Source organism: Bufo bufo, chromosome 4 (genome assembly GCF_905171765.1).
Source record: "Bufo bufo chromosome 4, aBufBuf1.1, whole genome shotgun sequence".
In the NCBI taxonomy this organism is placed as follows: domain Eukaryota; kingdom Metazoa; phylum Chordata; class Amphibia; order Anura; family Bufonidae; genus Bufo; species Bufo bufo.
Genome location: NC_053392.1, coordinates 369,594,922 through 369,615,927, shown reverse-complemented (window position 1 = coordinate 369,615,927; position 21,006 = coordinate 369,594,922). Strand labels below are relative to the sequence as shown.

General features: G+C 44.0%; 1 protein-coding gene across 1 annotated transcript in view; it reads left to right on the top strand.

Moving 5' to 3' along the window:
* Window positions 1–1,340: 1,340 nt before the first annotated feature.
* ARHGAP18 (Rho GTPase activating protein 18) overlaps window positions 1,341–21,006 on the top strand; it is a 132,297-nt gene continuing 112,631 nt past the window's right edge. Inside the window, exon 1 of the mRNA XM_040429127.1 lies at window positions 1,341–1,568. Coding sequence (XP_040285061.1) covers window positions 1,450–1,568 — 119 coding nt within the window. The 5' untranslated portion in view covers window positions 1,341–1,449. The remainder of the gene's footprint in view (window positions 1,569–21,006) is intronic.

Here is a 21,006-nt window from a genome sequence, read left to right as displayed (position 1 = left end):
GGGGCACTAAGGTTGCATAACTACTGTGTGAGGGCACTAAGGTGGCATAACTACTGTGTGAGGGCACTAAGGGTGCATAACTACTGTGTGGGGCAGTCAGGGGGCATAATTACTGTGTGGGGCACTAAGCAGCCTAGCTACTGTGTGGGGGCACTAAAGGGTCATAATGACCATATGGGGGCATTAAGGGGGTATAACTACCATGTGGGGGCACTAAGGGGACCTTACTTAACTTCTACAAGCCGCTGATATTGTATCACCAAAATACTTCACAGACTACCACAAAAGCTTCTTTCCCCCCCAAAACATACAGTATATTTATAGATGCATATACACCGATTTTTGAATATATGTTGACCACTACATCTGCCCCATTGCAAATCTGAGTGACAAGACGACACTGCAAAATCTAAGTTTATGTTCATGGAACCAGTGTCGTACTGGGGTGCCCAGGACCCACCAGTAAAATGTATTTTGGGGGCCACCGTACAGATACATTCAAATATTACCTGCTCACACAGCAGCAAGATGCTACCAGATGATTGAATATGGGGGTCCCTGCAGCAACTTTGAGAAGGTAGGTCCTGGGGAGAAGAGAACACTGGCTAGCTTTCCTCTATACCTAGAAGTCATCTCAGCTCGGATCGTGTCTATAATAATAAACTGGGGAGTTTCTATATGAACATAGGCTGGTTTAGGTGCTGTACATTGACTATATGTATGTAGTGCAGTAAATGTTATGTGCCACTTGTGCATGGGGTGGGAGACTAGGGGCCCACCGGGGGATTCACCTGTGGGCCAGTCCGAGCCTGCATGGCAATCTATGTTCTGTAATGGGCAGAGCAAACACAAGGAGCTGGACAATTCCCCTCCAACACTGCTTCTGTTTGTAACGGGAACCGTTTTGGTTCTAGTATACATTAGAGAATTATTGTATGTGCGTTTTATTACTATTCAGGAGGTTTATGTTCATGATAGTGGGAAATATAATTAGCAGGAAAGTTCTGCCTGCTTTACTACAATGCACGGTACGTTCTCCGCTCGGCCACCAGATGGCGCATGAACAGTATGGTCGGTCCCATTGTCAACCTTTCTCGCTCACTGTCCTATAGACAGTACAAGGCATATAGAGCAATGCGATCGGGTAAGGGTCGCCTGGCAGCAGATGCTTCTGTGTGATATGCTGCAGCTCGCTTTCATTCAGAGCCTTCTCAACAATGAACCTATCTGTACAGCACAAAAGCATTGTGTTCAGCTGATGGACAGGAGACGTAGCATTGATGTGCACTGAGTCATTGCTGTGCACGAGGCGGCAGCAGGGCTCCTCCCTGGGCTCATTACCACCACCATGCTGAGGGAGGAGGAGCAGCAGGAGTGGAGTTGCCAGGAGGCAAGACAGGAACAAGCATTATCTATTCAACAAGCTGGAGGAATTATGCTGGACACACAATGAGCTGGAGGCCTAATAGCAACCAGAGGGGGGTAGTCCTGACAGCTTACCATGCCAGCAACAAGGCTGCTGCAGCAGGTGGCCATGCCAAGGACCATGCCCAGGTGTCCCCTAGAAGGTAAGGACTGAGCACCTGTTGGACTGGACTAGCAGAAGGGTTTATTCAGCAAATGAGAGGTTTGCAGCTTTACTCTGTGTATTATTAGATCCTCAGTCTGCAGATGGCAGGCTATAAAGGAGCACCCAATGTTTGTCAACCTGAGCCACTTGTCTTCAGTCCTGCTGATGTTTACAGTCACTACATTGTATCAGGATCTCATTTGCCTGTGTATGTGTATGCTTGTGTGTGTTTATGCTTTTCTGTATGTGTGTGCATGTGTGTGTATGCTTGTGTGTGGGTGGGTGTCTGTGTATGAGTGTGTGTATGATTGTGTGTCTGTGTATGTATGTATGTATGATGGTGGGTGTCTGTGTTTATGCTTGTGGGTGGGTGTCTGTGTATATGTCTGTGTATGCGTGCGTATGAGTGTGTATGAGTTTGTGTCTGTGCATGTGTGTCTGTATGTGAGTGTGTGTCTGTGTATGCTTGTGGGTGTCTGTGTGCGTATGTGTGTATGCTTGTGGGTGTCTGTGTATGCATGTGTATGTCTGTATATGAGTGTGTGTCTGTGTATGCTTGTGCGTATGTGTGTATGCTGGTGGGTGTGTGTGTGTGTGCTTGTGGGTAGGTGTCTGTGTATGCGTGTATGCTTGTGTGTGGGTGGGTGTCTGTGTATGAGTGTGCATGGATGTTTGTGTATGCGTATGTGTGTGCTTGTAGGAGTATGTGTATGAGTGTGCATGGGTGGGTGTCTGTGCATATGTGTGTGTATGTGTGTGTTTGTGTATGCTTGTGTGTGTATCTGTATGTCTGTGTACGGGTGTGCATGGGTGGGTGTGTTTATGTGTCTGTGTATGTATGTGTGTTAACTCCAATGTATATATCATAACATATACCATGCGTGGAACCAGAACATTAACTCCTATAAAAAACTCTACACCACACAAACTAATAAGCAAAAACTTTATTACATAATCAAATAATTGACATACACACATGCCACAAAAGGTAAAATACATATACTGAAGGAGTGCAAGAATATGGAGACAAGGTCCCTCCAACCACAGGGAGGAGAATTACAATGATAAGGCTCAACAGTCACTAGAATGCATCAAAATAAGCCCACATTACTGACATTATAAGGTGCCAACCGGCTTCCTAAAACATTAGGTCACTGTACCCAACAATGGGAACAGCTGAATTGCCCAGATATTGGCTGAGAGCAATAATATGGAAAATACTACAAACCTGGGTTGGAGGGAATGGCCCAGTGTCCGTTCGCAGTCGCGCTTCTTCACAGGGCACTAGTATTCTCCATAATATTGCTCTCAGCCAATATCTGGGCGATTCAGCTGTTACCATTGTTGGGTACAGTGACATAATGTTTTAGGAAGCCGGTTGGCGGACACGGAAACAAATTACCTTTGTGTGAATGTAGCCTAAATGTGTGATTATGCATGTGGTCCCTAATGCTGGAGCCCAGTATAGTCAAAGGGGATCCGAAGGTGAACTGTACAACCTGGCAATGCCGGATCCGGTGAAATCCAGCAGGGGGCTCTCTGCAGGAACAGCCTGCTGGATCCACTGCCGCATATAGGAATGTACCCTAAGTAATACAAGGTGATTTATTGTTGCCTCTGCACTGGTTCTGGCACTAGGGCAAGACAAGGAAACAACTTTCAATCTATTGGGGCTCATTAATGTTTCTTTTTTGCTGGCTGGTGTGTTTATTTTATGCGTTTTTAACAAGTATTTTCATTCCTGCCCATTTTCGATGGAAATTATGGATGTGGAATCCGCATCAAGGATGGACAGGACGCAGCTTTTCATGCGGTGCGTTTTTTAAAACTGCAAGCGGGAAAAAAAGCGCTGTATGGTTTCACATGCGGATTCCCTATTGAAATCAAAGGGATGATCTGCATACATTTTTGGCGCGGATTCTGCACCCAAAATACTTTGTGTGAACATATACTCATTGTGGATTTAGATGAGTGGATAATCGCTTAGGTGATTAACAATGTAATCACATTTAGCCATTGAAAGCCGATGACAGACAAGCGTTTTCAAGTAAAGATTATCGTGTTCACATCCGATCGCTGATAAATTATTGTAAACGTGTCGGGCCTGCTCCCTTCTGCTAATCTAATCTCACTTTAAAAAAATAAGTGGCAAGAGCTGTAAGAAACCCAAAAATTCAAAATTGTGCAACTTTTTTATGCCAGAAAACTGGAGTACAAGTTTTGTAAATGACATCCATCGGGGGTCATTTATTGAAGCCCTTGTGGCGTAAAAATAGTCGTAAAGGGCATTTTTTTAGACTATTTTTAGGCTCATATAACAATATTTTGTTGCACTGCGTTTTTATGACAAGTACCACAGGTGGGCGAGATGTGGCGGAGTAGGGGCATGTCAGGGGCCATGCTGGGGCGAGAACTCTAACACAGGCAAATTTACAACTTTTTCGTGAAAAAGTTGACTAAAAGCTATGCCAGCCCCTTTCAAATGGTTGCACGGACTGAATATGTGTGCCGAATTTATGACTAGGCACATGCCCCATTATAAATAAGCCATATACTATAGCAGTGCAGGGGGCACAACTAAGACTGGTGTTCTTATACCTCGGCAGCAGCAGTAGTTACGGAAATTGTGCTGCTGTGCAGACATGCCAAATCTATGTGCGATTTTATATATATATTTATTTTTGGTGCAGATTTCACCCTTTTCAGTAGAATAGTGATATTTGTGGAGAAATCACATCAAATCCACAAATAACACATGTGGATTTCTGAAATTCTACCCACACCCATGTGCAGGTAGCCTAAAGTAGTTGTCCAGGATTAGGAAAAAAGTTCTGCTATTTATTTATTTATTTATTTATTTATTTTAGTTTTTATACAGAACCAGCACCACATCGGCCTATCGTCTATGTCCGGTATTGCATTTGGGTGGATTGGCCTCATCTGCCATAGCAGAAACAGCATATGGGTGTGTTTCTGGAAAAAAAAGAACACCCTTTTTTATTTAATCCTGGCCACCCCTTTAATGTTTGTAATTTTTGCTTGTTGGTAAATATGTAATTTTACTGTGCAATGCAAAGAGTGAGATCTGGGGCAAATTTGCCCCAAAATCTGCAATTAACACGAGTTTGTTGAAGATTTGACATGGAAACGCGGTGCAAATCTGCGCTGATAATCCACCTAAACTACCTTGCCGTGTGTATATAGTCTAAACGGCTATCTCATCTGGACAACCGCTCTGCTGATCACTCTGGGTCAAATAGCTAAAACCTTGATCCGTTACTGCAGGATGAGGCTGAGGACACTAACAACTTCTGCTTTCTTCACATGTTATGTTTAACAGCAGTATTTTAAAGGGAACCTGTCATCAGTTTTATGCTGACCTTATTGAGGGCAGCATAAAATAGTGACAGAAATGCTGATTTCAGCGGTGTGTCACTACTGAGCTAAAAGGAAGTGGTTGCTGAGAACCAGCATCATAATCATTGCAGCCCAGGCCTTGGAAAGAGTCAAATCCACCTGAGAAGAGTCCTGGTTATTCATAATCTCCTGCACTCTCACCCATCTGCTGATGGTTGGCAGTTCTCTCTTAGGCCTCTTTCACACGGGGGGGAAAATGTGCGGATGTGTTACGGGAACACCCGCGATTTTTCCGCGCGAGTGCAAAACATTGTAATGCGTTTTGCACTCGCGTGAGAAAAATCACGCATGTTTGGTACCCAAACCCGAACTTCTTCACAGAAGTTTGGGCTTGGGTTAGGTGTTGTGTAGATGTTATTATTTTCCCTTATAACATGGTTATAAGGGAAAATAATAGCATTCTGAATACAGCATGCTTAGTAGGTGATCAATTGAGGGTTAAAAAAAAATAAAAAAATAAACTCACCTTCTCCTCTTGTTCGCGTAGTTCCCGGTCTCTTCTTTACTTCTTTAATGATGAGCTGTGGGCTAAAGGACCTTTGGTGACGTCAGATCACATGTGATCTGACGTCACCACAGGTCCTAGCCGGTAGTTTATCATTAAAGAAGAGACCGGGAACTACGCGAACAAGAGGAGAAGGTGAGTTAATTTTTTATTTTTTAACCCTCCAGCGCTATTGTACTATGCATTCTGTATTCAGAATGCTATTATTTTCCCTTATAACCATGTTATAAGGGAAAATAATACAGTGAATAGACTGTCACCTAGCAACCATGCGTGAAAATCGCACCGCATCTGCACTTGCTTGCGGATGCTTGCGATTTTCACGCAACCCCATTTACTTCTATGGGGCCTGCGTTGTGTGAAAAACGCAGAATATAGAGCATGCTGCGATTTTCACGCAACGCACAAGTGATGCTGAAAATCACCGCTCATGTGAACAGCCCCATAGAAATGAATGGGTCGGTATTCAGTGTGGGTGCAATGCGTTCAACTCACGCATCGCATCGGCGCGGAATACTCGCCCGTGTGAAAGAGGCCTTAGACAAAGGGAGAAAACTAGGTAGAAGCCTTTTTAGTCATCAGCAGGAGAGCAGGGAGAGCAGCAATTCATGAATAACCATGACTCTTCTCAGGTAGATTTGACTCTAAGGCTAGGTTCACACCTGAGCGTTTTACAGCGCGTTCCTACGCGCTGTAAAACGCTCAGCAGGCACAAAACAATGTTTCCCTATGGGCATGGTTCTCACTTGAGCGTTTTACAGCGCGTACGAACGCGCTGTAAAACGCCCTACGCCCCAAGAAGTACAGGAGCTTCTTTAGGGCGTTTTGTCGCAGGTAACACCTCTGTTTTTCATTGTACACCTCTGTGGTCAATAATAGCAAGAACGCGCGTACGACGCTCGTTTCCAAAATACAAAAACGCCCTAAAATACGCCTTAAAAACGCCTGTAAACAGCGCTTATCGAATACGCTCAGGTGTGAACCCAGCAAGGCCTGGGCTGCAATGATTATGATGCTGGTTCTCAGCAACCACTTCCTTTTAGCTCAGTAGTGACACACCGCTGAAATCAGCATTTCTGTCACTATTTTATGCTGCCCTCAGTGAGGTCAGCATAAAGTTGATGACAGGTTCCCTTTAAGGTTAAATGCAGTTCTTCATGACTGCAGTTTATGCAGCCTTTTACTTATATTTGGGTCCTGTTCTAGAAAAAGACCAGAACAGATATGGACAGGACACAGATGACATCTGTGTGCTGTCCGCATTTTTCGCTGTCCCATATAAATGAATGGGTCCTTGTGCGATCCGCAAAAAATGCGGATTGGGAACACGGACAGAAAATATGTTGTGAATGTAGCCTTGGAGACAATAAGCCTATACAATGGGGCTTCACAGCTTGTAAACCCTACAGAATTTTCTGTATTTCTGCATAAATTTGACCTAAAACACCAATCGGATGTTCACACACGTTCAAAAGTCGATAGCGATAACCAAATCAAATGAGATGGTGATTAATTTGAGAAAAATAATCAAACTTCTTTGAGTGGCAAAAATATGTGAACCTTCAGGATTAGGAGATCGTTTTGAAGGTGAAATTATACAGTCAATGGGGTGACAATCAGTTGTGAGTGAGTGACTTGTTTTATTTAAAGAACAGGGATCTATCAAAGTTTGATGATCACAACATTTTTGGGGAAGTATAATATGGTACTAACAAAGATTTCTGCCGACTTTAGAAGAAGAGTTGTTGAAAAGGTTACAAAACAATCCCTAAAGAGTTTGGTCCCTACCAATCAACACTCGGACTGATTGTGCACAAGTGGAGGAAATTCAAAACCACTATTGGGCCACTTGCACACGTTGAGGGATACGTGCAGTTTTTTTGCGTGGATTCCCATGTGTTAAAACCGCAGTGTAGTACAGTATCAGCAAAATGTATGAGATTGCACAAATCTCATGTACACTTTCAGATTTTGGTGCGGATATGGAGCACAAACGTACAGAAATCTGAATGGAAATTCGTGTGGATCTTCTTTAAGTTGATCTGCACCCATGTGCAGGTACCCTTAGGCCTCTTTCACATGGGCGTCGCGTGTGAGAGCCGGACAAGATGTCGGTGCGTTGCGGGAAAATGTGCGATTTTTCAGCGCGACTGCAAAGCGTTTTAATGCGTTTTGCAAGCGCGTGAGAAAAATCGGCATGTTTTGTACCCGAACTTCTTCACAGAATTTCGGGTTTGGGATCGGTGCTGTGTAGATTTTATTATTTTCCCTTATAACATAAAAAATCACCGCTCCTCTGCAGAGCCCCATTGATGTGAATGGGTTCAGATTCAGTGCGGGAGCAATGCGTTCACGTCACGCATTGCACACACGCGCGTGTGAAAGGGGCCTTACTCTCTCCAGGAGTGGTTGAACAGCAAAGATCTCTCCAAGAACAAGGCATGTAATAGTCAGCAAGGTAAAAGGAACACAAGGTAACTTTTAAGCAACTAAAAGGGGACCTGTCAGAAAACCGCCAGCATTACCGTATTGTAGTCTGTAGCATGGTTCCAAAGTTGTCTGTGTCTTTGCTGTAAGATGCACCAAAAATCTGAAAAAAATACTTTTATTCAACTAGAAAGAACAAGCCTGAATGCTCTAGGAACACAGTTTTGTGGACGGATGAGACCAAAATAGAACTTTCTGGTTTAACCCCTTAAGGACCCGCGCCGTACATGTACCACGCAGATGTCCGTGACTTAAGGACCAGCGCCGTACATGTACAGCGCGGTGATCGGGCGGGAGCAGAAGATGCGCCCGCCCGATCCGTGGCAGGGGTCCTGTAGTCACTGATAGCCGGACCCCTGCTGCATGAGCTGGCATCGGTGAAATCACCGATGCCAGCGCATTAACCCTTTATGTGCCGCAGTCAGCGCTGACCGCGGCACGTGCGATGTCTGTGCAGGGAGGAAGCAGCCATCGGGTCCCTGCGCTTCTCTTACTTGGACCAAATGGCAGGGAAGGCAGCCCGATGCCTTCCTTAGGCCTCTTTCACACGAACGAGTATTCCGCGCAGGTGCAATGCGTGACGTGAACGCATTGCACCCGCACTGAATCCTGACCCATTCATTTCTATGGGGCTGTTCAGATGAGCGGTGATTTTCACTCATCACTTTTGCGTTGCGTGAAAATCGCAACATGTTCTATATTGTGCGTTTTTCACACAACGCAGGCCCCATAGAAGTAAATGGGGCTGCGTGAAAATCGCAAGCAAGTGCGGATGCGGTGCAATTTTCACGCACGGTTGCTAGGACACGATGGGGACCCGATCTTTATTATTTCCCCTTATAACATGGTTATAAGAGAAAATAATAGCATTCTGAATACAGAATGCATAGTACAATAGGGCTGGAGGGGTTAAAATAAATAAATATATATATATATATATATATCTCTTCCCTTAATCCACTTGATCGCACAGCCGGCATCTCTTCTGTCTTCTTCTTTGAGGAATAGGACCTTTGATGAAGTCATTACGCTCATTACATGGTCCGTCACATGATCCATCACCATGGTAAAAGATCATGTGATTGACTATGTGATGAGCGCAGTGATGTAATCGAAGGTCCTATTCCTCAAAGAAGAAGACAGAAGAGATGCCGGCTGCGCAAACAAGTGGATTAAGGTGAGTTAAATTATTATTATTATTATTATTATTATTATTATTATTATTATTATTATTTTTAACCCCTCCAGCACCATTTTACTAAGCATTCTGTATTCAGAATGCTATTATTTTCCCTTATAACCATGTTATAAGGGGAAATAATACAATCTACAGAACAACGATCCCAAGCCCGAACTCCTGTGAAGAAGTTCGGGTCTGAGTACCACATTCAGTTTTTTATCACGCGCGTGCAAAACGCATTGCACCCGCGCGATAAAAACTGAACAACGGAACGCGATAAAAACTGAACAAAGGACTCCCCTGCATAACGGAAACGGGACGGATCCGTTTTGCAGCCCATAGACTTCTATTATGACGGAATGAATAACGGAATGCCTCTAAAGGCATTCCATCATGGAATTGCATTATGGTCCATGGTAACGGAATCCATAACACAATTCAGCTTATACCAGTAAACCGTGAACGAATTTCAAAATATGAAATTCGCTCATCTCTAGAAGTGACCCAAAATGGGTGAAGAGATAAATGGGGCCTGTCCCTATGGAATCTTATATCGTCAGCACAGATTGGATAGTGCCAGAGCTTTTTAAGGTACACACCCAACTGGTAACATGTAGTTTATCAGTTTATTCATACATTTCTAGGAGGAATAACCGGAACAGTACAACACAGTTCTAAGAAAAGATGCTCCAGAATTGCTGTATTATAGGGAATGCATTATTTAATAAAACGGACCTATCGGAAGTTCTGACGTGCAAGGTCACTTATGTAAAAAGCAAGTCTCATTCTGCAATGTTTCTACTGTCTGGATTGTTTTTGTGAATCAATGTACGTTAAGGAAATGATATTCCATAGAGATCTGAGTGACTGTGCTGCACACAGATTACATGTGGAAGGTGTGGGCTGGAAGTTAAATAACTTATATGTGAATGTTGGTTGTCTGTACTTTGCACTGCTATGAGCATGCTTACTGTAATTAACCTGTAGTATAGGAAAAAACCTGTCACCGCTTTCATATCTACAATGACGAATGTATATAAAAGTATACAGTGTGGTCAAGGGGGCCTGTTAATTAAATACTCAGTATAAAATACTATATATCCACGTCATTCTGCTTCGATTGCTCCCTGTGACGTCTTGTTCATACAATCACATGACATGTTGTCACCAGGAGTTATGGTGTACGCTACATATTGTAAACAATTTTTTTTTTCAAACTATAAAGTAAACAAAAACTGGCATTTCCACATGGGCTGTGTCTGATATTACAGCGAATGGGGGGCGCTATTTTTTTTTCATACAACTCCCTTTAAAGGGAACCAAGTGAAGACCCTTGAACTAGGTTGATCTATAATACTGTATGCTCTTGGAAAAATATACATCCATAACCGGATGCTTTAGACCTACTTTTTGGCAGCCAAGAAACTTCTATAAGCCATCTGCAATATGAAAAATAGAGCCAAACGTATTATCTGGATAATATATAGATACAAAATACTACATACAGTTGCTTGAAAGGGCTTAGGCTGGGTTTATACGGGCGTTGCAGGTGACGTGCGGGAACAGATGCGGGTGCGTTGCGTGAAAATTGCAAGATTTCTCCCCGCTAGTGCAAAGCGTTTTAATGCGTTTTGCGCGTGAGAAAAATCGGCATATTTGGTACCCAGACCCGGACTTCTTCACAGAAGTTCGGGTTTAGGATCGGTGTTGTGTAGATTTTATTATTTTCCCTTATAAAATGGTTATAAGGGAAAATAATAACATTCTTAATTCAGAATGCTTAGTACAATAGCGCTGGAGGGGTTAAAAAAAATATTAAATAATTTAACTCACCTCATCCACTTGTTCTTTGATGATCTGTGAGCAAAAGGACCTGTGGTGACGTCACTGCTCTCATCACATGGTCCATCATATGCTTGCGATTGTCACTCAGCCCCATTCATTTCTATGGGGCCTGCATTGCGTGAAAAACGCAGAATATAGAGCATGCTGCGATTTTCACACAACGCACAAGTGATGCGTGAAAATTCCCGCTCATGTGCACAGCCCTATAGAAATGAATGGGTCCGGATTCAGTCCGGGTGCGATGCGTTCACCTCACGCATTGCACCCGTGCGGAAATCTCGCTCGTGTGAAAGGGGCCTTATGCTTCCCATTTGAATGGAGCGGTGTGCGTGTCTGCCTCTCCATTCAGGTCTAAAATAGGCAACCGCTTGTACTCGGCCATATCTGGCAGCGTTATAGCGCTGAAATGAGTGGCAGCATGCATGCATGACCACCGACCCACTCAAACGGAGGAGAACGGGCCCCACCTATCTCCAGTCCTGTGAATTGGGAATAAGGTCTCTCAGTGGGACAACCCCTTAAAGTTCACGGTAGACTTTTGGAGAATATTAGAATTGAATATTTTCTTTTTACACTTTTCCCACCTGGCAGGAGATACCATAGTGTGTAGTACAAACGTGTCATTGTTTTCCGCAGCTTAATAGAGGTACTTCCATTGTTTCTAAGAATCCTTTAAACTATTACGCAGTCTGTGGATGACAGGCTGCATCAGCTATTGTTTTTAAGGTTATTACCCCGTTTATATCCTGTTTTCAGTTGTGTGCTGCTTCTTGTGTACAGTAATAACATAAAGAGTGGAATATGTTCGGATACAACACTTCCTTTGCCTAATGTCTTCCACCTAAGCCAGGTGGACTCTTTCATAAAACAATCCGATTGTCAATGTGGGGGAAGTGACTAAATATCCTGCTTTATTACAGTATAGAAACAGATTTGGCTTTCAAACCGTTTGCTTTTATGTACTAATAATAAAAAAAGGGTGACATAAGTTGACCTTGTGGACAGACACATGAGGAAATATGTAGAACATTCCTTTATGTGTTTTATTACATCTGCTTGGTAAGTATTCCCAAAGGATATAGAAATATTACACAACAGGATTTCTACCCAAAGCTTTGGTCCTATATTATTAGTAAGGCCTGTTTCAAGTGGGTACAATAATGACTCCTCAGCCAGTGGCTGAACGGTCATTTACTGTGTGTCCAGGAGGACAAGGAATGGCACTCCAGTAGGTGTTTGGCATAAGTTATGTCTTCTGATTTATATTACATTGGATTTTATCCTTCAATTAAATTGTGTCTTCCCTTATTGCCTACAGAGGCTCGAATGTAGAGTAGTTGCTCATGTAGACCTTCTTAGGTTTTGTAGGACTTTCATGAGGTTACAAGATTCATCCACTTGTCCTCTAGTCATTGTGTCTTCTAGGACCTCTCAAAGCTAGTATTTGTTTTGTTCAGTGGTTAAATATTCCATTTCAAGATATTTATAGCTTGTTGCCCTGAGATCTATATGCAATTATCTTCATTCCTGGTAATTATGATGATGTTTCCTGGTTACATCACTTGGGAGCATATGGCACATGATGCAAACATGTCATGTTAATCTTACTTGGTGCCATGAAGAAGACAAGAACATATCAATAATTGCAGTGTCTCTTCTCCCGTTAGAAGAGATGGACTGGGGACTTAGGCCTCCTGCACACGAACGTGTGCGCCCCGTGGTCGTGCTGCGGGCCGCAAAAATGCATGAACACTGTCGGTGGGGCAGCCGCAGCGGATCACTGACCCATTCACTTTAATGGGTCCACGATCCGGCCATTCCGCAAAAACATAGGACATGGTCTATGCTGAACGGAAGTACGGGACGAAACCCCACGGAAGCACTCCGTAGTGCTCCCATAGGGTTCCGTTCTGTGCTACCGTTCCGCACCATTCCGCATCTCCGAATTAAGGACCCATTAAGTGAATCCGCATCCGTGATACGGAACGGCGCCCGTGTATTGCGGATCCGCAAATGCGGTCCGCAATACTGCAAAGGGAAGCACACGTTTGTGTGCAGGAGGCTTTACATTGAGACCTCTCTGGAACCTTGGATGCATATTTAAATTGTGAACCATTGCTTTTTTTTTTACTGCCAAATAAGAAAGCAAATCATTTGCTTTTTGAAAAAAGTTTTTTCTACTTTGACAAGATCCAATCCCAATTTGGCGCTTAATATGTTTTTTTTTTTTGTATGTAGCTATATTACGCCTGTATGATTGGTAAGGCTTTTCATAGAGGGACCCATACATTGCAATTGGCTTTTGGCTAAACACTCGTTTGGTTGGCAGATTTGTCTCCTGAACACTCTATACACATGCATGGTCAGCTTGGCCGAGAGCTTTTCTTCACGAGTAAAAAAGACATAGTGAAAACCAAAAGCCCAATTCTTTTATCTCCAGATTTTTCATTGGAGGAGAGGTAGGAGGACCCCATACACATTAGATGTTTTTCTGGTCCTGCATAAATCAGTGGGTTTGGCTGACATTAACCACCTCAGCCCCCAGTGCTTAAACACCCTGAAAGACCAGGCCACTTTTTACACTTCTGACCTACACTACTTTCACCATTTATTGCTCGGTCATGCAACTTACCACCCAAATGAATTTTACCTCCTTTTCTTCTCACTAATAGAGCTTTCATTTGGTGGTATTTCATTGCTGCTGACATTTTAACTTTTTTTGTTATTAATCGAAATTTAACGATTTTTTTGCAAAAAAATGACATTTTTCACTTTCAGTTGTAAAATTTTGCAAAAAAAATGACATCCATATATAAATTTTGCTCTAAATTTATTGTTCTACATGTCTTTGATAAAAAAAAAAAAATGTTTGGGTAAAAAAAAATGGTTTGGGTAAAAGTTATAGCGTTTACAAACTATGGTACAAAAATGTGAATTTCCGCTTTTTGAAGCAGCTCTGACTTTCTGAGCACCTGTCATGTTTCCTGAGGTTCTACAATGCCCAGACAGTACAAACACCCCACAAATGACCCCATTTCGGAAAGTACACACCCTAAGGTATTCGCTGATGGGGATAGTGAGTTCATAGAACTTTTTATTTTTTGTCACAAGTTAGCGGAAAATGATGATTTTTTTTTTTTTCTTACAAAGTCTCATATTCCACTAACTTGTGACAAAAAATAAAAACTTCCATGAACTCACTATGCCCATCACGAAATACCTTGGGGTCTCTTCTTTCCAAAATGGGGTCACTTGTGGGGTAGTTATACTGCCCTGGCATTCTAGGGGCCCAAATGTGTGGTAAGGAGTTTGAAATCAAATTCTGTAAAAACTGACCAGTGAAATCCGAAAGGTGCTCTTTGGAATGTGGGCCCCTTTGCCCACCTAGGCTGCAAAAAAGTGTCACACATCTGGTATCTCCGTATTCAGTAGAAGTTGGGGAATGTGTTTTGGGGTGTCATTTTACATATACCCATGCTGGGTGAGATAAATATCTTGGTCAAATGCCAACTTTGTATAAAAAAATGGGAAAAGTTGTCTTTTGCCAAGATATTTCTCTCACCCAGCATGGGTATATGTAAAAAGACACCCCAAAACACATTCCCCAACTTCTCCTGAATACGGAGATACCAGATGTGTGACACTTTTTTGCAGCCTAGGTGGGCAAAGGGGCCCATATTCCAAAGAGCACCTTTCGGATTTCACTCGTCATTTTTTACAGAATTTGATTTCAAACTCCTTACCACACATTTGGGCCCCTAGAATGCCAGGGCAGTATAACTACCCCACAAGTGACCCCATTTTGGAAAGAAGAGACCCCAAGGTATTCGCTGATGGGCATAGTGAGTTCATGGAAGTTTTTATTTTTTGTCACAAGTTAGTGGAATATGAGACTTTGTATGAAAAAAAAAATATATAAAAAAAATCATCATTTTCCACTAACTTGTGACAAAAAATAAAAAATTCTAGGAACTCGCCATGCCCCTCACGGAATACCTTGGGGTGTCTTCTTTCCAAAATGGGGTCACTTGTGGGGTAGTTATACTGCCCTGGCATTTTCCAGGGGCCCTAATGTGTGGTAAGTAGGTAAATGACCAGTGAAATCCAAAAGGTGCTCTTTGGAATATGGGCCCCTTTGCCCACCTAGGCTGCAAAAAAGTGCCACACATGTGGTATCTCCGTACTCAGGAGAAGTTGGGGAATGTGTTTTGGGGTGTCTTTTTACATATACCCATGCTGGGTGAGAGAAATATCTTGGCAAAAGACAACTTTTCCCATTTTTTTATACAAAGTTGGCATTTGACCAAGATATTTATCTCACCCAGCATGGGTATATGTAAAATGACACCCCAAAACACATTCCCCACCTTCTCCTGAGTACGGAGATACCAGATGTGTGACACTTTTTTGCAGCCTAGATGCGCAAAGGGGCCCAAATTCCTTTTAGGAGGGCATTTTTAGACATTTGGATACCAGACTTCTTCTCACGCTTTGGGGCCCCTAGAATGCCAGGGCAGTATAAATACCCCACATGTGACCCCATTTTGGAAAGAAGACACCCCAAGGTATTCAATGAGGGGCATGGCGAGTTCATAGAAATTTTTTTTTTTTGGCACAAGTTAGCGGAAATTTATATTTTTTATTTTTTTCTCACAAAGTCTCCCGTTCCGCTAACTTGGGACAAAAATTTCAATCTTTCATGGACTCAATATGCCCCTCACGGAATACCTGGGGGTGTCTTCTTTCCGAAATGGGGTCACATGTGGGGTATTTATACTGCCCTGGCATTCTAGGGGCCCTAAAGCGTGAGAAGAAGTCTGGAATATAAATGTCTAAAAAATTTTACGCATTTGGATTCCGTGAGGGGTATGGTGAGTTCATGTGAGATTTTATTTTTTGTCACAAGTTAGTGGAATATGAGACTTTGTAAGAAAAAAAAATAATAATTCCGCTAACTTGGGCCAAAAAAATGTCTGAATGGAGCCTTACAGGGGGGTGATCAATGACAGGGGGGTGATCAATGACAGGGGGGTGATCAATGACAGGGGGGTGATCAATGACAGGGGGGTGATCAATGACAGGGGGGGTGATCAATGACAGGGGGGTGATCAGGGAGTCTATATGGGGTGATAACCACAGTCATTGATCATGCCCCTGTAAGGCTTCATTCAGACGTCCGGATGCGTTTTGCGGATCCGATCCATCTATCAGTGGATCCGTAAAAATCATGCGGACATCTGAATGGAGCTTTACAGGGGGTTGATCAATGACAGGGGGGTAATCAATGACAGGGGGGTAATCAGGGAGTCTATATGGGGTGATCAGGGGTGATTAGGGGTGATCAGGGGCTAATAAGGGGTTAATAAGTGACGGGGGGGGGGGGGTGTAGTGTAGTGTAGTGGTGCTTGGTGGGACTTTACTGAGCTACCTGTGTCCTCTGGTGGTCGATCCAAACAAATGGGACCACCAGAGGACCAGGTAGCAGGTATATTAGACGCTGTTATCAAAACAGCGTCTAATATACCTGTTAGGGGTTAAAAAAAACACATCTCCAGCCTGCCAGCGAACGATCGCCGCTGGCAGGCTGGAGATCAACTCTCTTACCTTCCGTTCCTGTGAGCGCGCGCGCCTGTGTGCGCGCGTTCACAGGAAATCTCGCGTCTCGCGAGAGGACGCGCCGGCGCGTCCAGGAGGAATGAATCAACCACCTCCAGGACGCGTCTGTGCGTACAGCGGTCCGGAGGTGGTTAAAGGGGTTCTACAGTTTGTTTTAACTGATGATCTATCATCAGCCTCTGATCGGCACTGATCCGACACCCGGACCCCCGCCAATCAGCTGCTTGAGAAGGCAGCGGCGCTCCAGGAGCGCCGTGGCCTTCTCACTGTTTACCGCAGGCCCCGTGACGTCACGACTAGTATCACTGGCCTGGGCGGGGCTAAGCTCCATTCAAGTGAACAGAGTTTAGCCACGCCCAGGCCATTGATACAAGTCGTGACGTCACTGGGCCTGCGGTAAACAGTGAGAAGTGGAGCGCCGCTGCCTTCTCAAACAACTGATCGGCGGGGGTCCCGGGTGTCGGACCCCCGCCGGTCAGATGCTGATGATCTATCCAGAGGATAGATCATCAGTTAAAACATGCTGTAGAACCCCTTTAAAGGGGTTATCCCATGAGAAGTATGCAATGAATAGGGTATTTCAAATTAAGTATTATTGACCTATACCTGCAATTATTGTTTTTGTTATGTACCGTACATTACATTTTCCTCTCTGGTAGTGCCTCCTGCTGTTTATCCTCCTGGTCCACCTTCTCCTGCATTTAGTGGTGAAATAACATTCTCCATATCTTCTCTGCTCTCTTCCCCCTCAATGCTGGCCTAGTGATTTCATAGAGAAGCAGGTGAAGTGGCCCAGAAACCTTTTATTCATTCATCTCTGCTTCTAAATTCATAGAAATTTATATCTATATATCTCTAGATAGTGGAGAAACAAATTGTGGGGGCATAACATACCATATTTATCTCAGGGGCTTCCTGTAAGATGCAGGTCCATGATGAGCTACTGCCCACCCACAGAAAGGCAAGCAAGTACTCCAGATACTACTCAGATAAGTGAGTAAAATAGTTTTAAATTGGTAGGACAATCCCTTTAAGGCCTGCTGCACACGACCGTAGGTGTCCCGCTGCCGTATTGCAGACCGCATATGCGGATCCACAATACATGAACACCGTTCCGTGTGCATTCCGCATAACGGATGCGGACCCATTGATTTGAATGGGTCGGCAAATCCGGACATGCAGAACGGAACACTACAGAAGCACTATGAAGTGCTTCCGTGGGGTTCCGTTCCACAAAAAGATAGAGCAAGTTCTATCTTTTTGCGGAACGGACGGGTGCCAACCCATTTAAGTTGAATGGGTCTGGATCCGTCCCAGTGGCCGCAAATTGCTGTCCCCAATGCACGGAACGAATACGTTCTTGTGCAGGAGGCCTAATCCAATGTATATGGCTGGCTTAACCCTTGGAGCAAAATAATGAGTATATTGTGTTGGATACTAGCGATGCAATATAATTTGCACCTGTAGGATTTATGACTCCGACCTGTGTGTTTAGTACTAATATTTTTACGTATACTATGTTATCATTCCAAACAGAATTGGTCATTAATATAACAGTAATTAAAGGGGTTGGCACTTCAGCAAATGGCAATTATCATTGTGATTGGCCATATTGCCTCCTTTGCTGGGGTTTATTCATTTTTCAATCACATTATATACTGGTTGTTTCCAGGGGTTATGGCCACCACTGACGAGGCGGCCTATGCACGCTTCCATGGTCCCAGCTACCAGAGAGGTTGGTGCTTTTTCCTATAGTGTGCAAGCACATCCACTGTTGCTGGATTGTAGGGTGTACAACATAGGTGTGCGCAGCCTATTGCTTCAGGGTGTGCACCCTAAAGATCAAACACACACACAATCCGCACGTGTGTGTGTGTGTATATATATATATATATATATATATATATATATATATATATATCACTGCTCAAAAAAAATAAAGGGAACACAAAAATAACACATCCTAGATCTGAGTTAATTAAATATTCTTCAGAAACACTTTGTTCTTTACATAGTTGAATGTGCTGACAACAAAATCACACAAAAATAAAGAAATGGAAATCAAATTTTTCAACCCATGGAGGTCTGGATTTGGAGTCACACTCAAAATTAAAGAGGAAAAACGCACTACAGGCTGATCCAACTTTGATGTAATGTCCTTTAAAGGGTTTCTATCACTTTGTATGCCATAATTAGCTCTCAGACACTAGCGATCCGCTAGTGTCTGCTCTGGCCAACCATCCTAATATAACAGCTTTTGGGGCAGCCGTTTTGCTAAAAAAAATAACTTTTATAAATATGCTAATGAGCCTCTAGGTGCTATGTGGGCGTCATTAGCACCTAGAGGCTCCGTCTACCTTCATACACAGCCACCGCCCAGCGCGTCCCTCCAGCCCGCCCATCTCCTTCTGAATGCGATCCTCCGTGTGACGCAACGGACGAATTCTCGCGCATGCGCCGTGCGCGGCTGTATTCGGCGCATGCGCAGTGAATGTCTGACCACTTCCCTGCTCAGACATCTCCACTGCGCCTGTTCCTTGGAGCACTATGACGTCATCGGCGCAGGCGCAGTGGAGATGTCTGAGCAGGGAAGCGGTCAGACATTCACTGCGCATGCGCCGAATACAGGCTCATTAGCATATTTATAAAAGTTATTTTTTTAGCAAAACGGCTGCCCCAAAAGCTGTTATATTAGGATGGTTGGCCAGAGCAGACACTAGCGGATCGCTAGTGTCTGACAGCTAATTATGTCATACGAAGTGATAGAAACCCTTTAAAACAAGTCAAAATGAGGCTCAGTAGTGTGTGTGGCCTCCACGTGCCTGTATGACCTCCCTACAACGCCTGTGCATGCTCCTGATGAGGTGGCGGACGGGATCTCCTCCCAGACCTGGACTAAAGCATCTGCCAACTCCTGGACAGTCTGTGGTGCAACGAGCATGATGGATAGAGCGAGACATGATGTCCCAGATGTGCTCAATTGGATTCAGGTCTGGGGAACGGGCGGGCCAGTCCATAGCATCAATGCCTTCGTCTTGCAGGAACTGCTGACACACTCCAGCCACATGAGGTCTAGCATTGTCTTGCATTAGGAGGAACCCAGGGCCAACCGCACCAGCATATGGTCTCACAAGGGGTCTGAGGATCTCATCTCGGTACCTAATGGCAGTCAGGCTACCTCTGGCGAGCACATAGAGGGCTGTGCAGCCCTCCAAAGAAATGCCACCCCACACCATTACTGACCCAATGCCAAACCGGTCATGCTGGAGGATGTTGCAGGCAGCAGAACGTTCTCCACGGCGTCTCCAGACTCTGTCACGTCTGTCACATGTGCTCAGTGTGAACCTGCTTTCATCTGTGAAGAGCACAGGGTGCCAGTGGCGAATTTGCCAATCTTGGTGTTCTGTGGCAAATGCTAAACGTTCTGCACGGTGTTGGGCTGTAAGCCCAACCCCCACCTGTGGACGTCGGGCCCTCATATCACCCTCATGGAGTCTGTTTCTGACCGTTTGAGCAGACACATGCACATTTGTGGCCTGCTGGAGGTCATTTTGCAGGGCTCTGGCAGTGCTCTTCCTGTTCCTCCTTGCACAAAGGCAGAGGTAGCGGTCCTGCTGCTGGGTTGTTGCCCTCCTACGACCTCCTCCACGTCTCCTGATGTACTGGCCTGTCTCCTGGTAGCGCTTCCATGCTCTGGACACTACACTGACAGACACAGCAAACCTTCTTGCCACAGCTCGCATTGATGTGCCATCCTGGATAAGCTGCACTACCTGAGCCACTTGTGTGGGTTGTAGACTCCGTCTCATGCTACCACTAGAGTAAAAGCACCGCCAGTATTCAAAAGTGACCAAAACATCAGCCAGGAAGCATAGGAACTGAGAAGTAGTCTGTGGTCACCACCTGCAGAACCACTCCTTTATTGGGGGTGTCTTGCTAATTGCCTATAATTTCCACCTGTTGTCTATCCCATTTGCACAACAGCATGTGAAATTGATTGTCACTCAGTGTTGCTTCCTAAGTGGACAGTTTGATTTCACAGAAGTGTGATTGACTTGGAGTTACATTGTGTTGTTTAAGTGTTCCCTTAATTTTTTTGAGCTGTGTGTGTGTGTGTGTGTGTATATATATATATATATATATATATCTATATATATATATATCTATATATATATATATATATATATATATCTCTATATCCTTTATGCCATTAGCCCCCATTATCAGTCCTTATGCCTCATTAGCTCCCATTATGCCTCTCATTAGCCTCTCATCAGCCCCCATTATTCCTCTCATCAGCCCCCATTATTCCTCTCATCAGCCCCCATTATTCCTCTCATCAGCCCCCATTATTCCTCTCATCAGCCCCCATTATGCCTCTCATCA